Source organism: Tupaia chinensis, unplaced genomic scaffold, assembly GCF_000334495.1.
Source record: "Tupaia chinensis unplaced genomic scaffold, TupChi_1.0 Scaffold000316_1, whole genome shotgun sequence".
Lineage (NCBI taxonomy): Eukaryota > Metazoa > Chordata > Mammalia > Scandentia > Tupaiidae > Tupaia > Tupaia belangeri.
Window position 1 is genome coordinate 7,930,551 of NW_006159809.1, and position 20,308 is coordinate 7,950,858.

Genomic DNA, 20,308 nt, shown 5'->3' on the forward strand with positions numbered 1-20,308 from the left:
CTTTCCCTCTCTCTCTCTCCCTGTTTCTGGTCAAACTAAAAATAAGTAAATAAATGAATAAATAAATTATAAAATTAGAAAAGAAAAAATGCGGACCAGCAGGTGGCATGGTGGTTAAGTGTGCTGGACTCCCACATGGCCAACCATGGTTCAAGCCCTGGACCTGATGGCTTCTTTCTCACTTTCTCTCTCTCTGTCTCTGTTTCTCTCTGGTCAAATTCAAATAATAATGATGATGAATAAAATTAAATAATCCTTTACAAAATTTTAAAAAGAAAAAGTTACTTAAATTTATTTATGTGTCCTTTTGAGATTACAGGCACACACTTGCCTCACATTTTTTTTTTTGGTGGGGGGAGAGATTTTTGCTACAGGGTGCTTGCACTAGTCAGAGAGAGAAAGACAAAGAGACAAAAAGCGAGAAATAATCTCCCAGGAGTGATGGGCATGCTGCAGTCCCTTCTCCTCCATTCTCCTCTGGGATCTCAGGCACGCACACACACACGTGCCTGGCCTGAGTTTTAAGCCATCGCGGGGGTCCGGGACCTGAACCACTGTTGACTATGTGGGAGTCCAGTGACATAACTATTGCATCATCTGTTGGTCCTGCTTGGCATATTTTTTAAGCCGCTGGGTCCAGGACTTAAACCACATAGTCAGTCACGTGGGATCCAGCTCTCTTAACCCTGAGGGAGTGCCAGCCCCTAAATTATGGCTTTAAATTAAAAAATTGCCAATGTGGGGGACCAGCAGTTATCTGATGATTAAGGCACTGGATACTCCCACATGTCCGACCACGGTTCGAGTCCTGGACCTAGCAGCTTGCTTTCTCCCTTTCCTGCTCTCTCTCTCTGTCTCATTCTAGTCAAAGTAAATGAAAGAATAAATAAAATTAAATAAATAGTTTTTTAAATAACCAATTTGTTTTTGAAGCAGGTGTTTTGTTGGGTGTATTACTTTATTTACTGTTACCCAGATCCAAATCATATGGAGATTCAAAGTTGAGAAAAATGTATTTTACAATTATGTGGTAGTAAATATTTGTTGAGAAAGACAAATATAGTCTGTTCTCCAACATCTGTGAGGCTTGAAAACATATCTAAAAGTAGTAGCATGACTTAAACCCTGAAATTATGACAGAATGATTTAATTTAAATATAACTCGATTATTTTTTAAAGATTATTTAATTTTATTTAGTAGCACCTTTTTTTTTTTTTTTTGGAGAGGTTTTTGCTATAGGGTATGTGCACTTACCAGAAAGACAGAGAGAGATAGAGAGACAGAAAGTAAGAAATCACCCCCCAGGGAGGATGGCCATGCCACAATCCCTTCTCCTCCATTCTTCTCACGGGATCTTGGGCACGCACGCACACATGCCCAGTGTGAGGTTAAGCCACTGGGTCCAGGACTTGAACTGCAGTTAACTACGTGGGAGTCCAGCAACGTAGCCATTATGCCAACTGCTGGTCCCAGTAGTACTATCTTTTTACATAATTTCTTTATTTAACTTTATTTATTTATTTTAATTTGGCCAGAGAAGGACAGAGAGAAAGCGAGAGCGAGAGAGAGTGAGAAAGCAAGCCTCCAGGTCTGGGACTCAAACCGTGGGAGTCCAGCGCCATTTACCACCATGCCACCTGCCGGCCCCTAGTAGTACTATTTTAAAATTTATCCAATAGGGCATGTGCACTCACCAGAGAGAGAGACAGAGGGGAAGCCAGAAAGCAAGCTGCCAGGTCTGGGACTTGGACTGTAGTCAGCCATATGGGAGTCTAGCACCTTAACCATCACATCACATCCTGGCCCTATAACTCATAAATTTAAATAGATTACTTTTCCACTCAGAATAATTAAGCTGGTGCATTTGAGGATTAATATTTTATTAACTCTTCTTATAGTTATAAAAGTTGTTTAGTTCAATTTTGGCAGTATTCATTGAATATCAGCTATGACATGGCTAGCCATGTTGTATGGCTAATCGATTAAAAACTGGATATTGGTACCAGCAGATGGTGTAATAGTTATGTTGCTGGACTCCCACATAGTCGACTGTAGTTTGAGATCCAGACCCAGTGACTTAAAACTCATGCCTGGTGGGGCTGGCTGGTAGCATGGTGATTTCTAGCACTGGACTCCCACATAGCTTACTGTGGTTTCAATTCCTGGACCTGGCAGCTTGCTTTCTCACTCTCTCTCTCTCTCTCTGTGCATCTCTCTCTGATGAAAATGAATAATAATAATAATAATAAACAATTATTAAAAAAGAAACAAACAAAAACTCATGCCTGGCACATGTGCGTGCATGCCCAAGATCCCCCGAAGAGAATGGAGGAGAAGGGATTGTGACATGGCCATACCCCTGGGGAGTGATTTCTCGCTTTCTATCTCTGTTTCTCTCTAGTGAGCACATGCTCCCTATAGCAAAAATCTCTAAAAAGAACCAAAAAAAAAAAAAAAAAAAAAACCCTGGATATTATCCCTGCCTTCACATTCTGTTTTGTTTTGTTTTTGTTTTTGATTTTTAGTTTGCTGTAGGACATGTGTGCTCATCAGAAAGACAGAGGACAGAGAGAAAGAAAGTGAGAATTCACCCCCACCCAAGAGGAATGGCTACGCCACAAACCCTTCTCCACTCTCTTTTGAGATTTTGGACATGTGTGCACACATACCGAGTGTGTTCTTCAAACCACTAGGTCCAGGACTTAAACCATGCTGTTGGCCATATGAGATCCAGACACCTTAATCACCATGCCACCAGCTTGCCCTTAAACGCTGGTTTTAAAGACAATACCAGCACAAAATTATAGAATAACACAAGAATGAATGTCTTTTTTTAGTTTGCTATAGGGCATTGCACTCGCAAGAGACAGAGAACACACCACCTGGGGAGATGACCATGCCACAGTCCCTTCTCCAGTCTCCTCTTAGGATTTTGACTACCCATGCAGTATGCACCTGGCATGATTTTGAGTCCCAGGTCCAGGACTCAAACGGCACAGTCAACCGTGAGTATCCAGCTACCTTAACCATCACTCTACCAGCTAGCCCCAAGACTGATTATTAACAAATTTTTAAAAAATATTTATTTATTTATTTATTTTATTCATACATTTATTTTAATTTGACCAGAGAGAGATACACAGAGAGAGAGAGAGAGGAGGAAAGTGAGAAAGCAAGCCACCAGGTCCGGTATTCGAACTGCAGTAGGCCATGTGGGAGTGTCCAGCACCTTAACCACCATGCCACCTGCTGGTCCCCATTATTAACTAATCTTTAAAAAACATTTGAATACATATTTCTGGTAAGTCAGGAGGTAAACAGATTAGTATCATTAGAAGATTTTTAACAAATGTTCATCACTTCCCTCTGTACAAAGAATAAACAGTGCCAGCAGGTGGTGTGGATTTCAAGGCAGCTGGGTCCCACGTGGCCCACAGTGTGGCACAAATCTCAGACCTGGCACTTGAAAACCACGCTGGGCACTTGTGGGTGCATGCCCAAAATCCCCAGAGGAGAGTGGAGAATGGATTGCAGTATGGCCGTCCCCCTGAATGGAAAGTTCCCACTTTTTCTCTCACCCTCTTTCTGGTGAGTGCATGCACCTATAACAAAAAGAGAAAAAATGAATTATTTTTTATATAAATTATCACTGTACATATTTACCTATTATAATTTTAGTCTTAAATGAATAGTAACTGTGGCATTGTTTAATCTCTCTTTAAAAGGTGATATACTGGGACCAGTAGGTGGCATAGTGGTTAAGACACTGGACTCTCATGTGGCCAACTACTGTTTGAGTCCCGGATCTGGCAACTTGAAACTCATGCTAGGCACGTGTGTGTGTGTGTGCATGCTGAAAATTGCAGGAGGAGAAGGGATTGTGGCATTGCCATCTCCCTGGGGAGTTATTTCTCTCTCTGTGATATACTTTTTTTTTTTAAAGAGATTTTTGCTATACGGTGCATACACTCGCTGGAGAGACAGAGAAACAGAAAGTGAGAAATCACCTCCCAGGGGAAATGGCCACACCGCAGTCCCCTCTCCTTTATTCCCCTCCTGGGATTTTGGTTACGCACACACATGTGCCTAGTGTGGGCTTTTTAAGCTGCTGGGTCTGGAACTTGAACCGTGGCTAACTACATGAGTCCAGCAATATAACCATTATACCATCTGCTGGTCCCAAGGTGATATACTTTTGTGGCCAGTCAGTGGCATGGTGGTTAAGATGGCTGGATCTCACATGACCCACTGTGCTATTCAAGTCCTGGACTTAGCAACTTGGAAAATATGCTGGGTGTGTGTGCATGCCTGCCCAAAATCCCCAAAGAAGAATGTAGGAGAAGGGATTGTGGTGTGGCCATCCCCCCCAAGGAGTACTTTCTCATTCTCTCTCTGTCTCTGGCATGTGCACATGCCCTAAGCAAACTATTAAATAGATAGATAGATAGATAGATAGATAGATAGATAGATAGATAGATAGATAGATAGATAGATACTTCAGACATATGAGGACATTTTAGGAAAAACAATACAATGGAATAGTAGATCTGAGGAAGACTTATTGAATTAGAGATTGGCCACACTCATACCCTCATTTTTAGAGAAGAAGAATTTTTTTTTTTTAAGAGAGATTTTTGCGGGAACCAGTAGTTAGCGTAATGGCTATGTCACTGGACTCCCATAGTCGACCGCAGTTCACATCCTGTACCTGGTGGCTTAAAACTCACACCGGACGCATGTGTGTGCGTGCCCAAGATCCCGAGAGGAGGATAGAGGAGAAGGGATTGCGGCATGACCATCCCCCCCTGGGGGGTGATTTCTCGCTTTCTGTCTCTAATGTCTCTCTCTGTCTGTCTGGTGAGCGCATGCACCCTATAGCGAAAATCTCTCCCAAAAAAAGAGAGAGAGAGAGATATTTTTGCTTAGGGTGCATGAACTCACCGGAGAAATAGAGAGACAGAAAGTGAGAAATCACCCCACCTCCACCCCCACCCCACCCCCACCCTCACCCCCAGGGAGGATGGCCGTGCCACAATCCCTTCTCCTCCATTCTCTTTTTGGGATTGACTGCAGTTTGAGCGTCAGACCTGGCGGCTTGCTTTCTCACTTTCTCTCTCTGTTTCTGTCTCCTCTTTCTCTGGTCAAATTAAAACAAATAATACTAATAAATAAAGTTAAGTAAAATAATTCTTTTTTAAAAAAAGTGGAAGAGTGAAATCTTGTATCTTTAAGAGTGATTGAGAACTACAGTAATAAGTGATGAAATTTAATGGACTCCACAATTTAGAGTTAGGAGTCAAGAGGCTATGAGACCTATGACCTCCAACCCCAAGTGACCCAGGCCTGTGTCTCAAATTTCTCTTTTTGGGACCAGCAAATGGCATAATGATTATGTTGCTGAACTCTCACATAGTCAACTGTGATTTGTGTCCCAGACCTTATGGCTTAAAACTCATACCAGGATCGTGTGCACACATGCCAGGCCCCCGCCAGGTCCAGGACTCGAACCATGGTCGGCCATGTGGGAGTGTCCAGCACCTTAACCATCATGCCGCCTGCTGGTCGCTCTATAGGGCCATTCTTTAATATGTAATTTAGCATCAAAAAATTACTTTCTGTGGTTAATAATCTTAAGACTGTTAATCTCTAAGAGCTATTTGTTTTTTATATTTTAAGTAATTTTTTTAACTGCCAGAGGATGCATGCACTTGCCAGAGGGAAAGACAGAAAGAAAGCACCTTCCAATGGGGCATGGTCATGGCACCATCCCTTCTCTTATATTTCTTATCTTACCAGGATGCACACATGCACACATGCACACAGCATATTTCTCAAGGTTCTGAGGCTGGGACTTGAACTGTAAATGGTTATGTGGGATCTGGCTCCTTTAACTACTAGGCTATCAAACCAGTCCTCTAAAAAAAAGTTTCAGAATCTTCCATTTCACTTAGTTTATCTGCTTTATGTAAATTTCAGCTTCTTTTTCTTTACAAATGCCTTAACTTTTTAAAATTTCAGTTATCTGTTAAAAAAAGTAGGGAAAAAAGTAACTGAAGAAGTGTTCTTTTTTCCTTTTCCTAGCTTGTGGTCAGCTGTTAGATGAGGCACAAGTAACCTTATCCTTCCAAGACTGGCTGGCCAGTGTCACAGAACGGATCCATCAAACCATGCATTATCAGTTTGATGGTAAGTATTGGTGAAACACCTGGGCTGCTGTTGAAAGAAGCGGAAATAGGGCCAGCAGGTGGCATGATGGTTAAGGCACTGGATCCCACATGACTGACTGTGGGGTTTGTGTCCCAGACCTTGCTGCTTGGAAAACATGCCAGGCGCATGTGCGTGTATGCCTAAAATTCCAAGAGGAGAATGGAGGAGGAAGGTTTGCAGTGTGGCCATTCCCTCTGGTGGATGATTTCTCACTTTCTGTCTTAGACTAGCTCACACACCCTATGGCAGAAATCTAAAAAAAAGAAAATTATGTAGGGGGGAATTAAAGTTATGGTGCTATAGTTCTACTCTGTTTTGGTAGGAAAATAATTGGACTTTAGTCTAGAGAGCATTGGACCATAAAAAAGTAGAAATCTAAGTTGTGGGCCAGAAGGTGGCATGGTGGTTAAGGTGTGGGAGGTTGGATCCCACATGACCAACTGTGTGGTTGAGTCCCAGACCTAGCATCTTGCAAATCATGCCAGGCATGTATATGTGCATGCCTAAAATCCCAAGAGGAGACTGGTGAGAGATTGCTTCATGGCCATCCCCCCCAGGGGGATGATTTCTCACTTTCCCTCTTTCTCTCTGTCTCTGTCTCTCTCTCAAGTCCACACACATACCCAATAGCAAAACTAAAAAAAGAAAAAGAAAAAAAGAATCTAAGTTAAAAGAAGGGAAAACAAAATTTAAGTTGAATTAAAATTCTAGACCAGCGAAATGAATTTAAGAGATGGAAGAGAAGTAAAACATAGCTAAGGGCCTGCAGATAGTGTGGAGGGAAAGGCAGCTGGATCCCACATGGCTGACTGAGCAGTTCAAGTCCTGGACCCAGTGGCCTGAAAAGCACAGTAGGTGTGTGTATGTGCAAGCCCAAAATCCCAGGAGGAGGGACCAGCAGTTAGTATAATGGCTATGTCGCTGGACTCCCACGTAGTCGATTGTGGTTCAAGTCCCGGACCCACTGCCTTAAACTTACGCCGGGCGCGTGTGTGTGCGTGCCCAAGATCCTGAGAGGAGAATGGAGGAGAAGGGATTGTGGCGTGGCCATCCCCTCTGGGGGGTGATTTCTTACTTTCTCTCTGTCTCTCTCTGTCTGTCTGGCAAGTGCACGCACCCTATAGCAAAAAAAAAAAAAGAAAAGAAAAAACAAGAAAAAACAAACCTCTTTAAAAAAAAGAAAAAAAAAATCCCAGGAGGAGAGTGAAGAGGAAGGGATTGCATCATGGCCCTCTCCCCCACCCCCTAAGCCAGGAGGTGATTTCTCTTTCTCTCTGGTGAGTACATGCCCCCTACAGTAAATAAACAAAAGGAAGAAACACCATAGCTGATAATTAGTAAAGATATATAACCTTGGTCTTATGGGAAGGGGAGAGGAAAGTACTAGAACTTCAAATCATTCTAGTCTTCAAACTTAAAATCAAAGTGCAGGAAAGAAAATCTTAGACAAAATCTAAATATATGAGGCTAAAATAGTTATATAGACATAAATTAGAGACATGCTGAGGAAGATTGGAGAACACCATTGGGCATGGTTTATTTATTATAGCCTCATAGAACCTCAGTGATCTTAGAGGTGCCCTGTCTAGCCCACCGTTGCCCATTGCCTTAAAAACAGCATTGATAGATGATTTCTAGGCTTTGTCCAGTGATGAGGAGCTCACTGCTCTTGAGGCAGCTTATAATGAACAGTGGTAGCTGTGCAGAAGGTCTTCCTCATGTTAAGTAGAAGTGTTTGCTTGTCACACTTCTTGGTGGTTCTAGTTCTGTGCTCAAGCCGCCTGGACCAGGTCTGATTCTGTATCCAGGTAACAATTCCTGCCACTGCACACATGCAGACCCATTGTTGAGCTTGACACGTCATTCGTTTTTCAAGAGATGTAGCACAGGTTCTTCAAACTCTCCTTATGCCGTGTTTACAGACCTTATATCATCTTAATGTTCTTTGCTGAAGGTATTCTAGTTTATAAGAATCATTAAAAACTTAAGCCACTCTGAGCTGAGTAATAGCCTTATGGAAGACACTCAACAGAAGGAGGTGAGTTCTGAGGGATAATAGCAGTTATGGGGCATAGAGGTTAGGGAATCAGATCCCACATGACCAACCACATGGTTCTAGTCCTGGACCCAACAGCTTGAAAAACACACTGGGCACATGTGTGTAAATGCCCAAAATTTCAACAGGATGGAGAAATGGAGACGGGATTATGGTATGACCATGCCCCGTTGGAGGATATGTCCTCCCTTTCTGTCTCTCTGATGAGTGCATGAACTCTTTGCCAAATTAAACTAGATAAATAAGTAAAACAGTTATGGCTTCATGGTAAAGAAAAGGAAAAGAGGGGCCTGCAGGTGGCATGGTGGTTAAGGCACTGGACTCCCACGTAGTCAACTATGGTTTGAGTCCCATACCCGGTGGCTTGAAACTCATGCCAGGCGTGTGTGTGTGTGTGTGTGTGTGCATGCCCAAAATGCCAAGAGGAGACTGGACATGAAGAGACTGTGGCCATCCCCTGTAAAGGGTGATTTCTCATCTTCTGTCTCTCTTGCAAGTGCACACACCCTATAACAAAAACCTCTGAAGAGGGGACCAGCAGTTAGCGTAATGGCTGTGTCGCTGGACTCCCATGTAGTCGACCGTGGTTCGCGTCCCAGACCCGGTGGCTTAAAACTCATACTGGGTGCGTATGTGTGCGTGCCCAAGATCCCAAGAGGAGAATGGAGGAGAAGGGATTGCGGCTATCCCTCCTGGGGGTTGATTTCTTGCTTTCTGTCTCTCTGTCTCACTATAGGGCACGTGCGCTCGCCAGACAGACAGAGAGAGACATAGAGACAGAAAGCAAGAAATCACTCCCCAGGGGGGATGGTCACTCCGCAATCCCTTCTCCTCCATTCTCCTCTTGGGATCTTGGGCATGCACGCACACGCGCCCGGCGTGAGTTCTAAGCCACCGGGTCCAGGACGTGAACCGCGGTCGACTACGTGGGAATCCAGCGACATAGCCATTACGCTAACTGCTGGTTCCCCAAGAATGGAAGTCTTGAAATACATGCTTAAATATTAATTCAGAATAAATAAAACATTAGAGATTAGGTTTTTTTAATAACTAGACAAGACAAGGAGGGTTATAAAGATGAAATAATTTGTTTTCTTTTAATATTTTATTAATTTATAATTTAAAATAATGTAATGACTACCTACTAAGTCACCTTCCAAAGAGAATATAGAACATTGTGTTTGACAGAATGTAGATACTATAAGCATTATGTCGTGGTCCTCCTCTATCCTATTCCTGCCTCCATCACCCATGCGGACCCCCTCTCACCATCTCCATCACTACCTACCACCTTTGTTTAAGTCACCATCAGCTTGCTCCTTGAGTATGAGTCTATGTCTTTTATGAGGCTTTTTGAGATTACTATAATTTTTTAATGCCAGAGGGTGCATACACTGACCAGAGAAAGAGAGAAAGAGAAAGCAAGAAAACACTTCCCATGGAGCATAGTCACACCACAATCCCTTCTCCATTTCTCCCTCCTTTTGGGATTTTTGGACACACACACATAGTTTTGCCTGCCAGGTTTTTCAAGCCACAGGGTCCAAGACTCAAATTGCAGGATTAGCCATGTGGGATCCAGCTGCCTTAACTACCCGACCATGGGCTGGCCCTCAGGATTAATTCTTCTTGGGGCCAGCAGGTGGCGTGGTAGTTAAAGGTGCTGGATTCCCACATGGCTGACCATGGTTTGAGTCCTAGACCTGGCAGCTTGCTTTCTCGCTTTCCCTTTCTTGCTCTCTCTGTCTCTGTCTGGTCAAATTTAAAAATAATAATAGTAATAGTAATAACAACAACAAATGGAATTAAATAAATAATTATTTTAAGAAAAGCATTAATTCTTCTTTTTTTTTAAAGGATTTTACCATAGGGTACATGCACTGGTGGAAAGAGACAGACAGTGAGAAATCACCCTCTGGGGGGATAGCCAGGTCGTAATCCCTTCTTGTTCCTCTCAGGATTTGGGGCATGCACACACATGTGCTGGGTGTGATTTTCTTTCTTTCTTAATTTCTTTTTTTTTTTTTTTAAGAGGTTTTTTTTTTTTTTTTTTTTTTTTTTTTTTTGCTATAGGGTGCATGCGCTCATCAGAGAAACAGAAAGAGAGAAATCACTACCAAGGGGAAATGGCCACATTGCAATTCCTTTTTCTCCATTTTCCTCTCTGAATTTTGGGCATGCACACACACACCTGGTGTGAATTTTAAGCTGTTAGGTCCAGGACTTAAACTGCAGTCAACTACATGGGAGTCCAGTGATGTAACCATTATGCCACCTGCTGGTCTCTTAATTTTATTTATTATTATTACTATTTTTTAATTTGCTGTAGGGCATATGCTTTCACTGGAGAGAGACAGAAACAGAAAGAGGGAAGGTGAGAAAGCAAGCTGCTAGGTCCAGAACTCAAACTATGATCTGCCATAGCCATCATGCCACCTGCTGGCCCCTCACAGTGTGTTTTTCTTTCTTTTTTATTTTTGGAGAGGTTTTTGCTATAGGTCGGGTATGCTCTCCAGAAAGGCAGAGAGAGGCAGAGAGACAGAAAGTAAGAAATCACTCCCCAGGGAGGATGGTCACGATGCAATCCCTTCTTCTTCATTCTCCTCTTGGGATCTCGAGCATGCACACACACACACATGCCCGGTGTGAGTTTAAGCCACTGGATCCGGGACACGAACCATGGGTGACTACATGGGTATCCAACAACATAGCCACTATGCCAACTGCTGGTCCCATTATTTTTGAGGAAATATTTATGTGTCAACTCCTCAAACTGTTGAAAAGCAAAGACCCAGCACACAATTTACACAAAAACCTTCTCAATTCAGCCCTGTCTACCAAGTATTCTGTGATATACCATCTACTAGCAAAGATCAGTCTTTTTGCCTTTAGAGTCTTCCTCAAGATAATCCTTTGGTTATGGCTGCTCTTTTGCAATCTCTACTGATTACAATGCTGGGCTGGAAAAGTCTAGGTTATTTTATGGTATGAATTCTTTCATCCTCTCTGCTAGGCAGAACTGTTTATGGTACCAGGCCATCTTTCTAAGAGCTTCTGTTGGCTTGCTTGAGATCCACCTTAGTTCCATAGTTTTCTGGTTTAATCTTCAGATACAACATTCCAGTTAAAGCCCTGTCCAGTAATGAGTATTTCCAATTTCTGATTCAAGACAACAGGTATTACTGAACTTATGCAGATAACCATTCTGCCACAAAGTAAGAATACTCCCAAATATTTGCCAATTCCAGAGGGGTCAGGAAGGGAGAATAGTTTGTTTCCCTTTAAAGAAACAAACAAACAACAAGAAAAAAAATTTTTTAACAAATTGCTGAACCTATCAACAGCTCAAAAGAAAGCAAAATCCTTAAATTGGGAAAACAAAGCAGACTAGAGAAAAAGACAGTAGCGTTTTACTCAGAAGTTGAAATTCTACTTTGCCCGTCCAGTCTTATGTTCAGTCTCTCTTCTGTTGAATCTGCAGCACTGCTGTGGTCTGATCTTTCCATTTAAATCCTGGAAGTTAACATTCAACTTTATCGTTGATATTTCTTGTCCCTAGCCTTAAGTCAGTCATTTTCTTGGTTGCTTTTTGTTCTCTTATTTCTGTATGTGTGTCTTTAGTTTTCCTTGTAAAGCATTCCTTTCAGAACTTCTTGAATAGCTGGCCTGGTGTTGGTAAATTTTTTCAGGTTTTGTTTATTTGAGAATGTTTTTATCTTTGCTTCCCATATGAAGGATAATCTTGCCAGGTACAGTATTCTTGGTTAAAACTGTTTTTCGGGCCCAGCAGTTAGCGTCATGGCTATGTCGCTGGACTCCCACATAGTCGACCGCGGTTCGAGTCCCGGACCCGGTGGCTTAAAACTCACGCCGGGCGCGTGTGCATGCATGCCCAAGATCCCGAGAGGAGAACGGAGGAAAAGGGATTGTGGCATGGCCATCCCCCCTGGGGGGTGATTTCTCGCTTTCTGTCTCTTCTCTGTCTGTCTGGCGAGTGCACGTGCCCTATAGCAAAAACCTCTCCAAAAAAAAACTGTTTTTCATTTGGGACTCTCAGTTAACTTAATGGCTATGTCGCTGGACTCCCACATAGTTGACCACGGTTCGAGTCCTGGACCTGGTGGCTTAAACTCACGCTGAGCGCGTGTTCATGCGTGCCCAAGATCCCGAGAGGAGAATGGAGGAGAAGGGATTGTGGTGTGGCCATCCCCCCTGGGGAGTGATTTCTCACTTTCTGTTTCTCTGTCTCTCTCTGTCTGTCTGGCGAGTGCACACGCCCTATAGCAAAAACTTCTCCAAAAAAAGAAAAATAAACAACTGTTTTTCATTTAATATTTTGAATATATCTTCCTATTGTTTCCTTGCTCGCATTATATCTGATGAGAGGTCTGATGTTAGCCTGATAGGATAACCTTTATAAGTAACCTGACATTTATCTCTTGCTAATTTTAGTATTTTGTCTTTGTGGATTTGGCCAATCTGGCTATGATATGCCTTGGAGAAAATCTTCTTGGGTTGATTTTAAAAGGGGTCCTTTGTATTTCTTGGGTCTGGATATTTGACTGCCTCTCTAGATTTGGAAAGTTTTCTTCTAGGATTTCAAAGAATAGATTATCAGTGCCCTTATTAGTTTCCTCACCTTCTAGGACACCAGTTATCCAGATATTTGGGCGCTTAATGGTATCTAGTGTTTCTTGTATAGTATTCTCATTTTGGGGGGTTATTTTCTCAGTCTTTTTGGTTGTTTTTTTCTAGGTCAGAGGTTTTGTCTTCAACATCCAAGATTTACTCTTCTGCATGGACTAATCTTTTAATATTTTCGAGGGTGGTTCTGATTCCTGTATAGCAGCCTTCATCCCTAACAGCTCCATTTGATTCTTTTTTATGGTGTGTATTTCCTCTTTCAGATCATGCAAGAACGTCCTCACCTCCTAGAACTCGTCTCCTTCCTGCATCTTCTGGAGTTCATTGTCTCTCAGCTCTTGGTCTCGTTTAGTTTTGTCCCTATGCATATTCTGAATTCTCTGTCAGACATTTCCACGAGTTCCACGGCACTGTCTGTGTATGATGAAGGATTGTTCTTTTCACTTAGGAGAGAGAGATTTTCTTGGTTTCTCATATTCCTTGTGCCTCTTTTGTGGTTTCTGGTCATTCTGTGACAAAATCTCTCCTCTTGTCTGAGTGTTTCAGGGTCTAGAAGATGAGGCTTAGAGCATAGCTTTAGTTGCCTTGGTCCCTGAACACTCCAGGACACACCTCAGGTTTAAAATGACTTCTTGTCTGAGTGTTTTGGGGTCTAGAAGATGAGACTTATAACATAGCTTTAGTCACCTTGGTCCCTACTCAGTGGACTTTTTGATATACAGGGGCAGGTGGAAAAATTGAAATTGAGAGGTAATAACTACAAATAACACTGAATGCACCAGCTGGTGGCATAGTGGTTAAGGCAGCTGGATCCCACATGGCCAACTTCTTGATTCAGCAGCTGGAAAAACATATGTGTGCTGCGTGCCTAAGATCCTGAGAGGAGAATGGAGGAGAAGGGATTGTGGCATGGCCATCCCCCCTGTGGGGTGATTTCTCACTATCTGTCTGGCAGGCCATGCCCCCTATAACAAACAACTCTAAAAAAAAAAAAAAAAGAAAAAGAAAGAAAGAAAAAAATTTCAGTTTTTTTAAAATTTGAGTCGTTTATTAGCTGTCAAGAACTATGGGGGCTGGCAGGTGGCATGATGGTTGAGGGCACTGGACTCCCACATGACCGACCACGGTTTGAGTCCTGTACCTGGTGGCTTGCTTTCTCACTTTCCTTCTCACTCTGTTCCTCTATGGTCGATTTAAAATAAATAAATAAAGATAAAATAATTATTAAAAAGAAAAAGAACTATGGAGTGTGAGCAAAAATGTTTTGATATGTAAAGTAGATTTTTGTGGGAAAATGTAAAAGTTAATAGATAAATGATAGAAAAAAGAAAAGAAAAATGGAAAAAAAAAAGTCCACTGAGTTTCTTTAAATGACCATCTTATTTCTACAGGCAAACCTGAGCCACTGGTATTCCACATTCCTCAGTCCTTTTTTGATGCCCTACAGCAGAGAATATCTATAGGAAGTGCAAAGAAACGGCTCCCCAACTCCACCACAGGTATGGTATTTTTTTCCTCAAGAATAGCCATAGATGTCTTGAGTACAGAGAATTATGTTTAGAAAAAAATCTGTATGAATTTTTGTGGTTAAGATTTGCTTAAAGCAGGACCAACAGGTGGTGTGGTGGCTAAGGCACCAGACACTCCCACATGGCCAACCATGGTTTTGAGTCCTGGACCTGGTGGTTTACTTTCTCTCTCTCTCTCTCTCTGGTCAAATTAAAATAAATGAATGAATAAATAAAATTAAAGAAATAATTCTTTGAAAAACAAATGAAGAAAGATTTGCTTAAAGCAAGAAACCTCAGAAATCAGCTCTTGGAGTAATGACCACGCTACTTGAAGGCTCTGAGGTATTCTAGTAAGAGTTCATGGAGGGGCCAGCAGGTGGTGTGGTGGCGAAGACACTAAACTTCCACATAGTCGACTCTGGTTCGAGTCCTGAACCTGATGGCTAGCTTTTATTAATTAATTAATTAATTAAAAATAAAAAAGAGTTTATGGAAGGGAGAAAGACAATAGTGCATCAGTGATGCTTTGTGAGAAAATCCCAGATGGGAACGTTCCAAGTTCAGGTCCAGAGTCCTTGCTGAGTACTCATGTGCCCATGACTGCAGGCTGGCTAAAGGCATGGGTGGATCATGATGTGAGCATCCTGTTGGGATAACTGCATGCCTCAAGACCTTGTTCGGGTGCTGCCCCTCTCTCCGTCTGTTTCTTTTCCTCTCACTCATTGGAGAAACTTTTAGAATTCTTGGGACCAGTAGTTAGCATAATGGCTATGTCGCTGGACACCCACGTAGTTGACCGCAGTTCGTTTCCCAGACCCAGGGCTTAAAACTCATGCCGGGCATGTGTGCGTGCGTACCCAAGATCCCGAGAGAATGAAGGAGAAGGGATTGGGGGGCGATTTCTCATTTTCTGTCTCTCTGTCTCTCTCTGTCTTTCTGGTGAGTGCACGCACCCTATAGCAAAAACCAACCCCCCCCAAAAAAAAGAATTCTTTAATTTAACTTTTAAAAAAATTAGTTATTTTACTTATTTATTTTGATTTAACCAGAGAGGGACAGAGTGAGAAAGAGAGAGAGTGAGTAAGCCATCAGGTCTGGGACTCAAACCGCGGTCAGCCATGTGGGAGTCCGGCTGCCTTAACCACCATGCCACCTGCCAGCCCAATAGAATTATTTTCAAAACGACTGTAGAAAAGCATTTCCATTTATTTATTTTTTTACTGTATTATTAATTTTCTTTCCATGACAAAGAGAGATGCAGAGAGAGATAAGAAAAGGAACTCCCAGGGTCATCACACTGCGATCTACCCCTATCTCAGCCAGCCCAGATCAGCTACATGCAAGAGCCTGGCATACTCAGGGAGGTCATAGGACATGAAGCCCGGACCTTTTCCATGTGAGTCCAGTTGGGTTAGTGCTGCACCATCACTTGGACCCTATTTATTATTTTCTTTAAGACAGGGTTTTGCTGTGGTGCCCAGGACACCCTTAAGCTCTTGATACTTCTGCCTCAGCCTCCTGAGAAGCTGAAATTATAGGCACAAGCTACTGTGCCCAGCTTTTAGGTTGGACTTGAAATCAAACCCGAGCCTCCTACATGGTCCCAGCTTATGGTGCACAGCATCTTAACCTCGCACACCACCACGGCTGGACCTTTTCCACTTCTTAAACTCAAAAGGTCTCACCTGAATATGATGGTAGAATACTGATAATATCCTGGTTCTTTAATATAACCGAATCCATGCACTGAAATAACTATGGGATTATCAGAAAAGTCATGTATTTTTCTATGCAAAAATGCATTATGACTTCCATCAACCCAATACATAAGCCAAATCACTTCACAATAAGAATATTTCCGCAATGCCACATTGAAAATCTTAAAGCAAGTTTTCCATGTACATAACATGCACTTAAAAATTATTGATTTTATAGGAAGAGTAGTCTGGTGTATACTGTATTCAAAACAGAGTCATAAAAATAGTCTATTAAATTATATACTATTGTTTTAAAAGATTCTTAGAAAAGTATAAAATTCTTAAGTGCAGTAACTCCTCTACATTTGGAACATTTCCTATGCATTAAACTAAATGTTTCAAATTTACATATTTATATATGTGATGAGAGGATATAGGGGATATAGGGAGGATTCAATCTATTTCTTGCTTTAAATAGCAAAAGCAATAATTCACACTTTCAAGATGCAATTTTTTAAACAAATTTCATTTTCATTTTTTTCAGAAAGTATATTCATTGGTTCACATAGGATGACTTCTATGTATTGCCTATTTAATCTGCACACAAACAGATGTAAATTCTGTAACTGGAAAACTGACTCTGCACTTAAAAATAAATCACTATTTAGCATTGAACACTTAAAAACTGAAATTCGATAATTACATCTATATAGTAATAAATACTACTCAACTTTGTAATTTATATTATTCTGCCTGATTTAATAACATGCTACTTTCAATATCTATATAAGCAAATTTAAATTCTAGTTATTTATTATGTGGCAATGTTTCTGGCTTAATTTCATTATGACATGGTAGTAATGACTGCTGCAGTATCCTCCTTAGTAATATACACTTTTGAATATAAGGAGTTGTATAGTATTTCATCTTCCTTCTTATTTTTTATTATTATTCATACATTAAATCGCTATACATCATTTAGATTGTGAAGAGACTTTACTTCACATGATTTTACTTTAAATCATGTGAAGCACATGATTTACAAGCAGAATTAACAATATATAACTTAAAGGTAAATATATAGCTGGTGAGACTATTAAGAAAATCTAGTGAGTGAGCAACATAAACTGCAGGATTGCTGCTAACACTGAAGGAGAGGAAGAACAGGATAAGAGAGGGTTATTCAGTGCATTTCTAAAGTGTTAGTAAAATCCTATTACTTACCCTATATAATGAATACATGCAAGTTTATTAGTTTTATTTATTTAAATTTTACATGTACATGCATATTCTATTTGTGTTTGCTTTTTCCATGTTAAACAGATAAAGATAATTGAAAAAAGATATTTTTCTATACAAGAAAAAGAATAATGACATATGAACCTTTTGTTACAGAAAAAGATACATGAATCTAAGCAAAGCAGTATTAAAAAAAAAAAGATAAAAGTTGAAAATAGTTCAAGGGACCAGCAGATGGCGTAATGGTTATGTCGCTGGACTCCCATGTAGTCAACCATGGTTTGAGTGCCAGACCCAGTGGCTTCAAACTCACGTCGGGTGTGTGTGTGTGTGTGTGTGCGTGCCCAAGACCCAGAGAGGAGAATGGAGGAGAAGGGATTGCGGCAGGGTCACCCCCCACTAGGGGGTGATTTCTCACTTTCCATCTCTGTCTCTCTGCTTTCTTGCGAGCCCACATGCCCTATAGCAAAAAAACTCTCCAAAAAAAATAAATAAATAATAAGTTAAAAATAGTTCAAAAGAATTAAAATAGTGGACTTTAAAAATAAATAAAATATGTCATGACCAAATCAAAAAGGGGAAAAAAGAAAGATCAAGCACAAATTTTCATAAAGAGAGCTGGAAAATTACTGAACATAAAGTTTAGTTGAGGGCTTTCTTGGGTAACACCAATTCTCTACCATGATCAAAATCCCCACCATCATCCTCCCTGTACATGGGATTCAAAAGTGTAGACATACTGGAAGGCAATGGAGGTACTCCTCTAAGTAGTAAGTTAGTGCGCAGAGTGGGTGAAAGACTACATGAGGAAACCCTTCTTTATCTTGTTTCTATCTGCCCACTTACTGTACACAAGATGACTTTCCTTTCCAGCACAGCAAGACCTACAGGAAAAGCATTCCTTTCTCTTGAATGGTTACTCATTACAATAGAAACAGTATACAGCATAGGGTCTGTTGAAGGTAACCTGACAACGGATTGGCTCCTCTTGACCTCAGTAAATGCAATATTTTTTTCTCATTTGGTTTTATTGTATCTGCAGAACCAGAAAGCTGACACTCAAAATGGCACCTGAAATATTTTTATGATATTATAATAGTGAATAGATGTCATTTTACATTTGTCAAAATCCATACAGGGGCCAGTCATTGCTTGGTGATTATACAAGCTGTATCCCACATGGCTAACTACATGGTTCAAGTCCCAAACCCAGTGGCTTGAATAAACGTGCCAGGAGTAGTGCAAGCATGCCCAAAATGCTTGAAAAGGGGGAAATGGGGAAGGGATTGCAGTATGACTATTCCTCATGGGGAGTGCTTTCTTGCTTTCTCTCTCACTCACTCACTCTTTGCTTCCTTCCAGGAAGTGCACACAACTTCTGGCAAATTAAAAAAAAAAATACAATGTACAACACAAAAAATAAACTCTACTCTTTGATAAACTATAGACTTTAGTTTACAATAATATCTCAATATTGCGCTAGACTTGTAGAACAGTGGTTAAGAGAGCTGGGTCCCATGTGATTTGAATCTGGATGCCAACAATTTGTAAAACATGGCAGGAGTATGTACATGCATTCCCAAAATCCTAATTAAATAGAGGAAGGAGGAATTATGGCATAACCATGCCCCAGTGGGAAATGCTTTCTCTCGTTCTCTCTCTAATGAGTATGTACATTCCCTGGCAATTAAAAAAAAAAATCTCCATATTTCCTCACCAATTATACCAAATGAACCACATTAAGGCAAGATGTTAATGATAGAAGAAACCAAGGAGGTTGTGGCAATATATGGAACCTCTATTTTTCATTCATTTTTCTATAAACTTAAAACTGTTCTGCTCAAAATAAAGTCCATTGGGACCAGCCGGTGGCGTGGTAGTTAGGGCATTGGACACTCCCATGTGCCCAACTACTGTTCAAATCCTGGACCTGGTGGCTCTCCTCTCTCTCTCTCTCTTTCTCTCTGGTCAAATTAAAATAAATGAATGAATAAGTAAAATTAAATAAATAATTCTTTACAAAATTTAAAAATAAAGTCCATTAGTTACTTTTTTAAATGTGCTGAATAAATTAGAGTTGGATAAGAGGATAAGATGGGAGAATAATTCTCAGAAAAGGATGCCAATGTTATATAACATAATGATAGAGTTAGGGGCTTAAATACTAGTATAATTTTAGGATCTCATCATTGAGATTGTGCCCTTTATATTTAATAGTAATAAAGAAAGAAGTCTCTTTAATATTACCAAGGAAAGACAATTACACTAATATGACATATATAAATGCATAATGTCAATATATGTACTTCTTATAGACAAAGATAAAAGTTTGAAACTTATTTCATAATTCCAGTTCAAACTTATGCCATTTCAGTTGTGATCTCAAATACCTAAATAAAAAATGTCATTTCTGACACTTTTAACCCACAAAACTAGCCAAGGATGCCCAACAGAAGAACAACCAACAAAAGAGCCAAGGTGTTTTCCTCCTGAAATTCAAAATACACTGTGGGCCTTGGGTGCTTTATGCATCTTTACAACCTGGGGCAGGGATGGAAATCAGAGACAGAAAAGTGGAAGCATCAAAAGCACAGGGAAAGGGGTGGGATGAGGTACAGCAGTAACACAATGTGCTTCACGGCCGACTCACATGGAAAGGTTCCAGGTTCTCATCTAGAGACCTCCTGGGACACATCAGGTGCATGAACGCTCGCGATGTGGGGCAGGCTGAAGCTCGGGGTGGGTCACAGCGTGACAACCCTGTTGGAGGTAAATCTCTCTCTTTCTCATGCTCTTTATCTCACGAGTTCGAGAAGGAATAAAAGAAATAAAGCAAAAAGAAAAATCATCAGAATCAGAGAGGGAGTTTTTACCTGCTACTCAAGTGCTGAAAAAAAGTTGTTTGGTTTTTTCTTTTTCTTTTTTTTTAGAGAGATTTTTGCTACAGGGCACA

The 20,308-nt window shown here is 40.9% G+C and overlaps 1 protein-coding gene across 5 annotated transcripts in view; it reads left to right on the plus strand.

Annotated features, from left to right (window-relative positions):
* The window catches only part of CUNH2orf42 (chromosome unknown C2orf42 homolog), a 79,982-nt gene that overhangs the window by 17,407 nt on the left and 42,267 nt on the right, over positions 1–20,308 (plus strand). For all 5 annotated transcript variants that reach the window (XM_006151277.3, XM_006151278.2, XM_027772982.1 and 2 more), the window contains exons 5-6: positions 6,083–6,187; positions 14,300–14,407. In XM_006151277.3, coding sequence (XP_006151339.1) covers positions 6,083–6,187; positions 14,300–14,407 — 213 coding nt within the window. The remainder of the gene's footprint in view (positions 1–6,082; positions 6,188–14,299; positions 14,408–20,308) is intronic.